This window comes from Sus scrofa, chromosome 6 (genome assembly GCF_054392235.1).
Source record: "Sus scrofa isolate SSC_HxYL_T2T_F1_AM1 chromosome 6, Sscrofa_HxYL_maternal_Yorkshire_Landrace_v2.0, whole genome shotgun sequence".
Classification (NCBI taxonomy): Eukaryota; Metazoa; Chordata; class Mammalia; order Artiodactyla; family Suidae; genus Sus; species Sus scrofa.
Window position 1 is genome coordinate 155,326,068 of NC_139388.1, and position 14,701 is coordinate 155,340,768.

At 39.7% G+C, this 14,701-nt stretch overlaps 1 protein-coding gene across 29 annotated transcripts in view; it reads right to left on the reverse strand.

Annotated features, from left to right (window-relative positions):
- Positions 1 to 14,701, reverse strand: part of NFIA (nuclear factor I A) — a 598,742-nt gene that overhangs the window by 83,752 nt on the left and 500,289 nt on the right. For 28 of the 29 annotated variants that reach the window (XR_014808131.1, XM_084964865.1, XM_021097779.2 and 25 more), the window contains one exon: positions 3,342 to 3,470. Coding sequence is in view for 27 of the 29 variants with exons in the window: in XM_084964865.1 (XP_084820991.1) it covers positions 3,342 to 3,470 (129 nt within the window). In the remaining 2 variants the exon portion in view is untranslated. Of the gene's footprint in view, positions 1 to 178; positions 1,015 to 2,156; positions 3,471 to 14,701 lie in introns of those variants that run through there. The other variant, XR_014808132.1, reaches the window with a different exon arrangement.

Consider the following 14,701-nt stretch of genomic DNA (forward strand, 5'->3'; position numbering starts at 1 on the left):
CACAAAGATGTCAGTCAAGTATTTCATCTCAACTACACCACCTCCCTTCACGAGACCACTGAGGGGGGCAGACTGCAATGAGAAAGGGTACCTGAGCCAATTTCCCCCAAAGGAGGACTGAGGATGCTGGGAATCATCCTGAATTCTGGTGAAAACAAAGACTTTTTAGAATTCTGTATTTTTTTTTTTTTTTCTTTTTAGGCCTGAACCTAAACCCGTGGAAGTTCCCAGGCCAGGGGTCAAATCAGAATCGGAGCTGGCCTACACCACAGCCACAGCAATGTGGGATCCAAGCCACATCTGTGACCTACCCCACAGCTCACGGCAACACCAGATCCTTAACCCACTGAGCGAGGCCAGGGATGGAATCCATATCCTCATGGATACTAGTCGGATTAATTTCCACTGCACCACAATGGGAACTCCCCCATAATTCTTAAATTGGGCATCTTTTCCTGTTCCTTATCAACAATTCCATGAGTATGAATAGGAGATCAAAACTCACTGTGCTGTAGGCTACGAAGGTGCCCCCGGTTTGCGCCAGTGTGAGTCATTTTAGCAAATATAATTCTTTGTTTAGCGTGAGGAAGCTCCCAATCATGGCACTCACAGGTAAGTATAGAATCGTTTTGATAGTTTCTAGAACTATGGTTTTAAGGCAAGACACATGGAAGGCACTCAGCATTACGGAATAAATGATAACATATGCACAATGCTTTATGCTCCTCAAAAAAGTCTCTACAAATATTGTCTTATTGTAATTTCTGTATAAGCATATGAAGTTGGGAGAAAAACTTCATTCAACAGTAGTCTTGTTCCCATTTATTGATGAGGACATTAAAAAAATTCAGAAGGTAAGTGGAAAGAAACAGCTTAACCAACCATCCTGATTACCAGCAAATTATGAGGCCCAATCCTTATGGCCCTGCTGCATCATGAGTTGTTCCTTTGCCCTCCACTTATGTAAGCAGACTTTTAAATCTGACTTGAGGAGTTCCCATCGTGGCTCAATGGCTAACGAATCTGACTAGGAACCATGAGGTTGCGGGTTCGATTCCTGGCCTCGCTCAGTGGGTTAAGGATCCGCTGCTGAGCTGTGGTGTAGGTCACAGACGCGGCTTGGATCCTACGTTGCTGTGGCTGTAGTGTAGGCTGGTGGCTAAAGCTCCGATTGGACCCCTAGCCTGGGGACCTCCATATGCCGCGGGTGCGGCCCTAAAAAGACAAAATAAATAAATAAATAAATAAATCTGACTTGAGGGAGTTCCCACTGTGGCTCAGTGGTTAACGAACCCAACTAGTATCTATGAGATTGGGGGTTCGATCCCTGGCCTCATTCAGTGGGTTAAGGACCCCGGCATTGCTGTGGCTCTGGTGTAGACCAGCACCTGCAGCTCCAATTTCACCCCTAGCCTGGGAACCTCCCTATGCTGTGGGTGCAGCCCTAAAAAGACAAAAGACACACACACACACACACACAAAAGATCTGACTTGAACATTATCTACACTTCGATGTCTCTTTCTCTGATATAAAGTGAGAGATGACAGTGCACTGCACCTCATCTTCTACACGCTTATTTTCATGTACTGCACTATATGCTCTATAAGGACAGGATCCACTGAATTTCCAGTGTCTGTAGTGACAGCAAATCCTTGGTGAATGGAGGAAGGAAACTCCATAGTTCCCTCCTCTGAGCTCTGGCAGAAATGTCTGCTTTTAACGTTCCTTTAGCATTTGGAATATGTTAACCTGGCCATAAAAAGATGAGAAACATCACAGGCCTTATCTCCCTAAGACCAAAAATCTTCTGACAAAAAGGGCATCATATCTTTTAACTCTACAGTTTCAGTGCTTAATGGATCTTGACAATGGGGATTATATCATCATCCAGCCCCATCCAAAGAGACTCATTCTGGGACCATATAATCCCATTTGTTTTCTTTTATTTCTTAGGGGCACACCTGTGGCATATGAAGTTCCCAGGCTAGGGGTGGAATTGGAGCTGCAGCTGCGGTCTACACCACAGCCACAGCAATGCGGGATCCTTAACCCACCGAGCGAGGCCAGGGATCGAACCTGCATCCTCATGGATACTAGTTGGGTTTGCTAACCACTGAGCCACGATGGGAACTCCCATATAATCCCATTTAGATACAAAGTTTTCAAATTAGAAAAAATACATATATAGCTTCTCTGATTGTACCACACATACTCTCACACATAAAAATAACTAGGGGTCTTGAGAAAATTCCATCAGTGATCACATTATGTTTAAAGATGGAGCAAGTGACTTTTCATAATTGTGGTCAGAGAAACTGCTTCACACAAAAGTCAGCATACTTATTGTCTTCACTGATTTCTGCACATGTGCATTGGCCAGCCCTCTCAACTGTCCTATTTCCCTGAGGTGCACACAGAGTATTCATAAAGGGATTCAGATTTGTGGGACTACCATTGAGATTAATGCAAGAAATATCAGTTTCCCCAGGCGTATGTCAAAGTAGACAAGAGACCATAACTTCCTAGGGTGTTTTATGATACCAGCTGGTAGATCACAAACCTACCTACATGAAAATCCGATGGAAGAGGCAAACATGGTTACAATTACTCATGCTCCTACTATGGGAGTTTCATAAACAAACTAATAAATATTTTCATCTTGCATTAATAAGTTCAAGTTAAGTGATTTGCTGACATTCTCTTGAGGTTTAAGGCTTGTCTTTAATGTGCAATACAAATCATATTTCTTGTGGACACATTTTAATAATAAACTTAAAGGCACCAGAGACAAAAATAATGAAAACATGGCAATGAAAACCAGACAAACTATCTACAACTTCAAAAGGAGTGAATGAAGATGGCTCATCAACGCAAACAACCTCAACGCAAAATGACACATGCTGAAATCAGGTTTCAAAGAAAGGGAACCAGCAGGAATGAGAGAATGAAAATAAGCTGTTGCTTGAAAACAGGTAATTCACAAAAATAAACTCACCTAACACACACACACACACACACACACACACACACACACGCACACGCACACGCACACGCACCCACCCACGCACGTGTGTCACTCTGGTATGACCTGTGGGACAGATTTGATTTTGGTTTCATTCAAATTCCCTCCCACCTCTTTGCAACAACCCTCCAGTAAAGATCAGGGCTGATGCCACATCTCTTAGGTCCCTACAATTCCAAAGCAGTCCCCAAGGAGAAGAAAGAGGAACACTCACTGCCTTCAGGAGCACTCCGGGGGAGTCCTCATTCTCTCTTTTTGCTACTGTGGTCTCAAGGTCATGGGCTAAGCACAACCAAGGGTGCCTGTGGAGCAGCTCACCTCTGGGTCCTGTAATGACAGGTCGGTGATGCTGTGTGAATGCCGTTCCCAGGGAGGAGGTCTGCGAAGGGGAGGGGCTGCTGAAACCAGACTTCTCCGACTTCTTCAGTGTGGTTGGAGATGGCATTCCTGGCAGGAAGGATGGGTTGATAAGCACACTGTAATTCATGGCACAACAGCTTATGCAACCTACAAGATAACCCTTAAAAGAATTTAAAAATCTACCTGTGAATGGAAAATGTGTTTTGATTTGGTATGAACGTGTCATGGGAACAAACAGGTGACAGAACAGTCCCCTGACAGCAGCATATGGTTGCTTCTGACAGACTCTCCTAAATCACAGTCCACTGTCGTGGGCACTGATCCTCTCTCATTATAGAGTGCCACTTTCCCCACGTTTTCTGAAAGCTGCTGCATGGGCCTGGGGCCTCTGGGACCCTTTGTGAAGAAGGTAATAGAAGCATACCTCATCTGCAATCATCTCATCTTGCCAGTTTGCTGTTTTAACATTTAGAAAACCCTCAACAATGGTAACTCAGCTGCATACCCAATGAATAATTTACAATAGAAAAAAAGGTAAAAGTTAAAAAATAAAACTTAAATGATTAAATAAGGAATAATCCAAGGAAAAATTACTATAAAAGAATAATGACAATGGAAAGATATTCAATGAAATGGAATAAAGACATGGAAAGCAATTTCAAAACAGGATATTACACTGGATACCATTTTAAAATGTACTTTTTTTTTTTTTTTTTGTCTTTTGTCTTCTCAGGGCCACACCCACAGCATATGGAGGTTCTCAGGCTAGGGGTCTGATCGGAGCTGTTGCTGCCGGCCTACGCCAGAGCCAGAGCCATGCCAGATCTGAGCCATGTCTGCGACCTACACCACAGTTCACAGCAGTGCCGGATCCTTAAGCCACCAAGCGAGGCCAGGGATTGAACCCACAACCTCATGGTTCCTAGTTGGATTTGTTTCCATTGCGCCATGACGGGAACTCCCAACATGTACTTCTATGTACAGAGAAAGAACTGGAAAGAGATATGCAGACACTATGACAGTAGTTCTCTCTGCATGTTGGATTCAAGTGATTTTCATTGCCTCTTTCTGCTTACCTGCTTTATTTTTGATGGACATTTATTATTTTTATGTTAAGAAAATAAAAGCTTGTTTTTAAAAATAGTACTCTTACTATATCTAAAGGTTTCATAGCATTTCCAGCATAGGGTATGCTTTGGGAAGAAAATAATGGGAAAATGGTCCCTTGTAATTACTGCATTTGTAATGTTCTCGGCAACAACGCTGATACAGACAACTAGAGGCATCTACCAGTTTGGTAGGGTGCCAGTTAAAACGATGAAAACCTGGAAATAAAAATAAAGGAAATGACTCCTAGTCTTCACATCACGGGACAAATTGGGGCTCTCTTAAATTTGCAGCACAAAACTGATCTGACTTCATGTCGAAAGAAACAAATCTCATTTTACTTATACTTATCTACACGTGTCATGTCCTGCCTATGACCAGAGAATTATCTGGGTGAACTGAAAAAGGAAAAATAATAATAAAATGATAAGAAAAATAATAATGATATTAGTAAGAAACTATTATCAAGTAGTTGCTAAGTACCATGTACTAGTCTAAGCATTTTATTGGTATAGATCTGTTCAGAAATTTAGTTTGGCCTATAGCTCAACATGTCTTATGATTCTACAAGACAATCTTTAAGTATAACTACAGATTCTAGAAGGACAGAGACCAAGTCTGCTTTGCCCCCCTCTAATTCCAGGATACCTAACAAAGGGTTCAATATACCAAGCAGCCTGAAAAGATACGTAAACCACTTGTATAGTTTTTGGCTTTATGTGTGGCTTTACTAATAGATGCCTGGACAGAGCAAAACTTGGGGTTTTGACCCCAAGAAAGAAACAAATTGCAAATCAGTAAGCACATCTGCTTAGTCAGACAAAAGGTCAAGAATGAAGTGGTGTGTGATTTCACTCACACTTGACAAATCTACCTCAGATCTATTCTAGATGAATATCCACGCGATGAAAATTAGAAACGAGTCACTAAGTGACTTTAGCTGTATTTGTTTGCTCACTGAATCGGTAATAAGAGTCACACCAGGCCCGTGTCCTAACGTCTTTAGAATGAAGCGAGATTTTGGACTTAAGGTGCTATCATGTAATTATATCAGAGAAGAGATTTCAAGTTAAAAGATGAAAGGAAAGAAATAAGAAGCTTCAAAATGTAAACAAATCTTCCAATTCATTCAAACCTCTTCTGCGCAAATGTTTAGGCTTCCAACTAGTCCCTTGATTTAAACTCAGTTAAATGCCTGAACTATGTGTCATCCAACAGAAATAGAATAGAGAATGAAAATGTCAAAACTTTTAAGACGGCAGAATTTTTTTCAGATGATGGAATTGATTAGTCTTTGAACTAACCTATTAAAGAAACCAAAAGGCTGGACTCAAGGAAAAGTGGTCATTTCTTTGAAAAGTTCATGTTTTCCAACCCATACCATTCTAAATATTGCAGGAATGCTGACATGATTTAAAACCACTACTCACACGTTCAAAGGGGAAGTGGAAGTTAATTTAGACATTAAGCATCAAAATGACCAAGTCGGTAAAGGGGTTCAAAAGGATCAAAATTCAAACTCTCTTTGAAAGGGTTAAAGAGAAGAAATACTGTCTGCGTATAAGAAGAGCAAGCCAATCTCTGTATAATCTTCTAAATTTATCACAGCCAAGTAATATGAATCCAGCACTATCATGGATTTCAAAATTACTTTGTATTTTCAATTTGTAAAGACTCGTATTTCGCATGTTTCCTTACTATACGCTTTAATATTTTCCCACATGCCTAAAGTACATCTTGGTTAATTTGCTTCATATACTTAACTGACCAAATAAAGTTTCAAAATGCTGGTCAATGGCTTTATGTTCAAAGCCAGACAACATTCATCTTGGCTTTTATTTTTGAAATCAAATTTGGTTTCTGGACGTTCCTTTAAAAATAAACTCCTTATTAAAATTTATTTTACTAAATAGCTATGCACAACCATTACACAATTACTACACAGATTAATGACTGACTGGCCTTCTCTTAATGAATTAAAACTTTAATTCAAATGTATTTTTTAGAAGTATCAGATGTATTAAAAAGGATTGTAAAGTCATGCTATCCATTTTTCTGTAACAAACAAAACATTACTTCAGAATTCTTTTCAATATGTAAAAATAAACAATTCCATAGAACTAGAAGCAGAAATTTAGCATAATGTTTTGTTTCAATGGGACACTCCCTCCTACTGACTGCTGGAAAAAACCCAGTGGCGGTAACCAGGAATAGGAGATAAATTTCAAGAAGCATTTTGGCTTGCCATTGGTTTGCTAACCATGACACTTGCTGAATTTCTCTTCACTTAGCCATTTTTTAAAGCTACTTGAGTCATTTCAAATTGTGTTCAGTGGACAAGGCAAACATGAAATTCTAGTCTTTGGTGACTATTTCCTGGAGGCAGCTGTGAGTGAAAGTATAGGCCAAATACAGTATTCACAAAGATTCTGTTAGCTTCATCATTAATATTTGCGGTAGTCAGAATTCTAAGAGGATCCCAAGGTTCCCGGCCCCTGGGGTACATGTTTTGTATAATCCCCTCCTTTTGAATGTGGGTGGTACCTGTGAATAAAATGGATATCATTCTTATGGTTAGGACGGTACATTGCAAAGAAGAAGGAACTTCTGTGAATGTAAGGACTTTGAGTTAGTAAAGGATTATTATCCTGGGTGGGCTGAACCTCATCGGGCGAATCCTTTAACAAGCAGGATCAGGAGTCAGAGAGATTCCCCTGCAGACTTTGAAGAAGCTGTAAAAGGTCTGGGAGAGGGACACATGGCAAGGAACTGCAGGGATGTCGAGGGACAAGGTCGACAGCTTTCAGAAAGCTGGGACCTCGGTCTTAAAGCTACAAGGAATTGACTTCTGCCAACAATCATGAGAGTATTCAAGAAACCCCCGAGCTCCAGAAAAGAACACAGCCTGGACAAAATTTTGATTGCAGTTTTGTGAGACCCTGAGCAGAGGGACCAACTAAGCCATGCCTAGTCTCTTGACTCCTGGAAACCATGAGATAATAAATACGTGTTGTTTCAAGCTAAGTTTGTGATAATTTGTTACACAGCAAGAGCAAACTAACATGGTATTCAAATATAAGATATTGTTGATGCTAAGAACATGTAGATTAAAGATGCCTACTACGCACTAATTAATTTCTAGCATTCCAGACGTTTCCTTATGTCTATTTAGCAAGTCCATCCTAGGTTGACTTACGTTCACCCAAAGAAAATGGTTAAGACACCTTCTTAGAAAAGAAGCTAATAAAGGGTGATTTCCAGTAGTGTAAATGCTTTTGAAAATTTCCTCCTGATCCTTTCAAGAAACTTCAATAATAAAGCAAGATCAAATGATACGAAAAAACTCAAAAGTAATTTTTGGGGTTTCCTATAAAAAGTCAAAGGTTTTCAGGAGATAACTTTTTGCTGCAACCTGATGTAACAAAAATAATACAAAGGGAAAAATGATCATTATTTTAACTTTTTGGTCTTTTTTAGGGCCACACCTGTGGCATATGGAGGTTCCCAGGCTAGGGGCCGAATTGGAGCTACAGCTGCTGGCCTACACCACAGCCACAGCAACGCGGGATCCAAGCTGCATCTGCGACCTACACCACAGCCCATGGCAACACTGGATCCTTAGCCCACTGAGCAAGGCCAGGGATTGAACCTGCGTTTTCATGGATACTAGCTGGATTCGTCACCACTGACTGAACCACGATGGGAACTCCCTCCATCTCAAATTATGAGATTTACCAAACACTTTGACCAAGAATTTTATATGACAATTGTGAAGTAAATCCTACGGGAATGATAAGAAAGTACAATGCTGTTTTTTTTTTGCTTAAGAAAGCTTCTTAAAGGGGATATTTTAGGAGTCCAAAGAGCCGTAATATTAATGGGAAGGGAGGAAGAAGGGAAGAGATCACAAACTATATTACAATAACAATGGAACAACATGCTGGATTTTCAAAGAGAGGTGACCAGTCAGGGTTAGTGCTTATTTTGTTAGAGGCCTTATTCAAAAATTCACTGTCCTGTGAAAGTGACCCCTGGTTAATGCTGCTCAGGACCTTATCTGGTCTGTCGTAGGAGTCGGGGTGATGTAATCCCAGCTGTCAAAGAAGATTTAACTGGTATATGTTTCTTTCTTCAAAGTATCAACGTCAAGAACAGAGAGGTTAGTTTCAATACTGTCCACTTATAGTCACAATCTGTTGGGGAGAAACTCTCGAAACCAGCAAACTCTGCATTTTCATCTTAAAATCCAATACATAGGCTGGTTAGAGAGGAGCACAAAATGCTGTTTAAGTTAGCTGGTTCATGTTTAACTTCAAACATTCTCCTGTTTGTTGTCATGATCGAATTCCCAGTGACCTATCTTTATTGCTTTACCAGAAAAACTACTATACCACATCTAAAGGCTATTGGAAGCCTTCATCCACCTAGAGACCGCAAGAGAGCCAGGAGGCAGTTAAAGAGATGGTCATCAAATTCCAACATACCGATCATTAAAAAAAAAAAAAAAAAAGACTGAAAATAATAAAAGCCACAAATTATGAAGCACCTACGAAGAGCCATGTACTTACAAATAATCTCAAATCTTTACATTTTCATCTTAGAATGATAGGTATTATTAGCCTACCTAATCATAACTTGTCACAGAAACTAGATATCAAGGATGCCAAGCAACCTGCTCAAGATCATACAGCCATTATGGGATATTTCTGACCCAGGTCTTTCTAGTTCTAAAGCTTGTATATTTTGTAAAGTACCAAACTGCCTCAGTAGTTTCCCATGTATATTCTAAAAACAGTGTCCTATTTCTTAGGTCAACAAAATATATTTATAGTTGAAGCATCTAAGAACTGATTCTGATTTCCTCTCCATCAAAGAATTTATGATAATTATAATTAAATAATGTCACTGTACAATAATACAGTTATACAACTGTATTATTAATAACCATTTCTCTCCATGGTATAATGTAAGGTCTATAATGTCTTGTTTATCACATCACCTAGAATGGTGTAATGCCTATATTGAAGAATCAATAAGATGTAACAAATTGTGAGGACATATTTATATAGTTACACTATTTTTTAACCAATTTATGCATTTTATATTTTGCTTATTTCAGAGGGTGTATTATTTTTGTTATTCTTACCAGTTAAGTTATTCTTTTTATTATCAATATACAACATTTAATGGTATATAAGGCTTTCTTCTTTATAAATTTTAGTTGCATAATGTACACAATTTTAATATAATGCTAATTTTTAAAGAAAAATTGAAATGTAATAGGTAATACTAAATAGTAAAGATGAAAGCCATACAAAATGGGATAAAGTATGGAATAAATTTCCTATTTGTCTCAGCAAAAAAAAATAAAAAAAAACTCTTACAGTACTAGGAATCATCTTGTCTTATAGACCAAAAGTTTTTCTTGGCCTGAATAGGAATCAGTTAAGATTTTATTTAACATACTGAACATATTATCAGAAATTCTAACACAGAACCTCCAAAAGATAACTATCAAACAGACTTAGAAGTCTCCTAATAATGACCCAAAGATGCTAAATTGTAAAACAGTAAATAGTAAATGAATACATTTAATATGTACAATAGGCCTCTTGCCGGTTCAACAAGTCACTTTCTCTATCACCTCCTGGAAACAAAAGCAGAAAGGATCACAGTTCTTCTTTCAAGAATCATCGATGTCTTCCAAGCCCAGTCTACTGGATACGGCAGTAAAACTTCACTTAAGCAGGGTAAAGTCTAACATACACCATTATTTAGAATTTGGCAAGTCTTGACATCAAGGAAGGTCTCTAGGCTGCTAATATCAGTGTCAAAGTAGGCAGTTAAGCTGCAGCCTTTCACTCACAGGGAAGTGCAGTTTTACAGAAACCAAGAGATGTACTCGAAGGAGAAGGCTGTGATCAAGGGAGGTGAATGCTCTTGAGAGGTCAAGAATAACAAGAATAAAGGAGCGCAGGAGAGTGAGGCTCATGGAAGATGGGTCCGAATGCCTTAAAAACCAATGGGAAGCGAAGAAGCAGGGACAAGGTGTGTAGTCAACTCTCCCATGAAATTGGTCTGTAAAGGGAAGCAGCTACAGGGAGGCGGAGGGAAGCAAAGCTGAGCCGTCTGAAGGTGGAGGCAGTAAGGCAAGTTGGCCTGCTGATGGGAATGTCCAGCAGATGAGCAGGGGGCCGGGCCTCGGCAAGAGGTTAATGGAGGAAGCCAAGTCCCAGAGAAGGTGGGGGCCACACACTTAGTAGGTGGAGGAGCCAGGATTTAAACCCGAGCTCTTCCTCCTTGTGGGGTACTATTCCACCAAGTTGCCCACTTCTGAAAAAAGTTCTGATTATTTATCTTGGTGGTATACACCAAAGATGAGCTGGTTTGTTTGTTTGCTTGTTTTTTCTTTTTAGGGCCTCACCTGTGGCATATGGAGGTTCCCAGACTAGGGGCCGAATCGGAGCTGCAGCTGCCAGCCACCACAGCCACCACAGCCGCAGCAACGCAAGATCCAAACCGCGTCTTCAACCTACATCACAGCTCATGGCAATGCTGGATCCTTAATCCGCTGAGTGAGGCCAGGGATCAAACCTGCATCCTCATGGATACTAGTCAAATTCATTTCCACTGAGCCACGATGGGAATTCCAAAAGATGAGCTAGTTTAGAATGCAGCTTTTTAATGGTATGTGAATATTTTTCTTCAGCCTAAACGACATGCTAACTGCTATTGTGACTGTTCTCTGTACCTTCAGGCCTTCAGATGCCCCTGCACACCTGAGTCTAAGTGTGGGGAAAGGGTGCACCAGTCCTGTCTGTCAGACTAATGCTGTCGGCATAAATCGTGGTACCATTTCTCAAGGACAGGATGAAAGCCGAGGACCCGTACCACGTTTTGCAAGTCATCTACCACCAGCAAATTTATACTTAGACTCATCTCTTCCAGCTGAGAGCGATGCCCTGCTCTCCAGCAGCTGCCCCCAGGTGAGGACAGGACTGTTCCAGGGCCATTTCGGCTCTACCTTATGATGAAATCATCTCCAACCAGGATGCTAAATAAGGGCTATGCTTGGAATGATTAATCCTCAGTTAAAGGACCATTCTGTTCCTGGGTACCAACACGTGGTATATTATAGGAGGTGGTAGTTCAAGGTACTGTACTTAGATTTGTGTCCTAATGATAAAACCCATTACAATTCACTCTAATGTAATTTACTATGATTAACACACTGAACAATAAAAAAAGGTAAAACATTCAGACTATTTTGACTTTTTAACCTTTTTCCGTGAATAAAAATGTTTTAAAATCATTTTTATGGTGGAGAGAATAAAATGAAAGTTAATACAGTTTCTGAGGTTTATCCTTCTAACTGTATAGCCAACCTTCAAAATGAGCTAAAAGGACCCCCCCCCCCGCCCCCCGCAAGAACTACCACATCATAAAGAAGTTCAGGTAATTTAAAAGGCTTAGACACAAGTGATTTCTTCAATTTTTTAAAAAATGGGAGAATGGAGTAAAAATTATATGGATTACTCAGGAGAAAAGACATGATGAGTTCTCTAATGTATTCCAAATGTTCATTTGTGAGTGAAAATTTACAACCAGAGAGAGAAAGGATAGACACAAGGAAAATGTCATATTAAAAAAATCTGGTTTCTGGGCCAACACTAAAGTCTCTTAACGTTTTAGGGGATTTCCTCTCCTTTCGGGGTAAGTACAGATAGCCCAGTGTGGGGACTAAAATTTAAAAAATTGCTTTTCATGCTCCATATACTTAGGAGTTGGAGATTCCCTACCCATCCCATCTTCCCCAGCACCTCCCATGAGTTCAGGGCAAAACGGATTCTGGCTCAACGCAGCGATCCCACACATTCACAGAGGGCTGAGAATGAAGAAGAGATGGCTGAGAGAACCACATTATTTTCTTTGCACGGAAAATAAATATAGCACAATATAGCATAATGTTTTATTCATTCTGCCTAGATACCCAGATGAAAAGTAAAAAACTCAATCATACATATGTTTGGTTTATATCTGCCCTGTCCAATATGGTAGTTACTGGCCACATGTGATTCTTTACATTTAAATTAATTAAAATTAAATGAATTTTAAAAATGTAGTTGCTCAGCATAGCCACATTTCAAGTGCTCAAGCACCGTATTTGGCTAGTTGTTAAAGTACTGGACGGTGCATACTTAGAAAATTTGCATCACTGCAGAAAGTTCTATTAGAGAGCTTTGGTCTATAGACACTAAATCACTTTTTAGTCTTTTGGTCCTGTCACAGAACAGTGGGAAAATCTTAACTTTCACGTTTTCTTCTCAGCATGTAAATCCTCTTTAAAGTTGCAAAAGCAAAACACATGCACTATACGACACATAGCATTATACAAAGGAAAAACAAAAACAAAAAACAAAAGCTCTTTCTGTCTTCAACAAGCTGGGGGTGTAACTCAGTGCTCAAACTTGGTAAATATCCTTAGAAATACTTTTCTCCACAATATTGACTTAGATGATGCAAAGTTAAGTGTTTATGAAAATACGTTCACTTCTGTCGGTTAAAACATGATGGAAAGCTTGGAGTTTAAGGCTCCTACTGGTAGAATTTAATTAGTAAGGGATGCCTTGTCTGTGATGTTCCTTGCTTGGGATATGCCTGCCCTAGGAATCTATTAATCCTAATGTTCCTTGCACACAAGCAGAGCACCCATCACTTTATTTAAAGTAAAATTTGAAACTGATGGGAACATTTCATAGGGGAAAAAAGAAATATAATTTTAGGTCTCTTCAAATTGCTTGAACTGTGAAATCAAGTAATGAACACTAGAAAAGGTTCTGTCAGCTAGAATCTCAGCTTCGTGTAGTCAGCATTTTCTTGCTAAACCTTATTATGGCAAAGCATTTGATTTTTCATCCCTGCACTCTGTTCATCCCCACAAATAAACTACTTTGACCTCCACCTGTTACTTAGTGAAATCAGCCTGCCATCCTTCAATAACCCTATTCTCTGCCTTCAAAGGCATTTGAGTCACGGAGAAAGTGGGAAGGTAGAGCTGTGCAACGAATAGAGCGGATATCACTTTATAACTACGCGGTAGTTCACAGTTCAGGCTAGAAGCCACAGAGCAAAGGGAAATGGATTTTTTTTAAAAAGGCAATGTCTATGGATGCTGGAAGGGGGCAACATATTTCATCATTTTAACATGAAATTTTTCTCTCTTGAGCTCTTATTTAATGCCAAAAACTGGCTTTTTCCTTATAATAATAATAATAATAAACCTCTCTCAAAAAGAGGTATGCCTTCATTTTAAGAGATGAGCCAACAGGTCACTCTTTTTTTTTTTTTTTTTTTAGGGCCCCACCTGCAGCATATGGAGGTTCCCAGGCTAGGGGTTGAATGAGAGCTGTAGCCGCCAACCTACACCACAGCCACAGCAATGTAGGATCCGAGCTACATCTGCGTTCTACACCACAGCTCATGGCAACACCAGATCCTTAACCCACTGAGCAATGCCAGGGATGGAACCTGCATCTTCTTGGATGCTAGTCAGATGCATTTCCACTGAGCCACGACGGAACTCCCAACAGGTCATTTCAAAGCTTAAAAGTACTTCAGGTAGGTTCATTATTCTGATTTTTGGCAAAACAAAACCAACCGCTAAACTCAAGTGCAGCTTTGTGGATGCAAAAGGACCACACTATTATTAAACACTATGAAAACAAACAAAAACATACAATAAAAAGGAAATAGCTGTGCACAGCTACACGAACCATTTTCTGAAGCAAATGACATATCAGAAAAAAGTCTTCTGTGGAAAGTTGCGCTTCTCCTGATTAATGCTGCATTCAACAGAAGAGATGGTGTCTGTCTAATTACGTTGAATACTTATCTGAGAGGGATTAGCAGGATGTTTCTGCTCACTGTCATTCTCTGTGACAACATAATGATAGATCCGTTTACTTAGGAGTGAATTATTAAAAACCGTGCTGTTTTCTTAACTGTCTTCATATCTTGGAAATATTTTATTAAAAATTACTTATCTGACACGAAGGGTAAATGCTTGGCAACGTTTTTCATATCAATTAAGCAAATGAGTTAGTTCCATTCAGTCACAGCTTTGGATGAGTGTCTTATGCGAGTCTGGGGAAACTCGATCACTATAACGCTGTTATGTTGGAGTTAGTGATTCACCCATTTTCCTCCTTGTG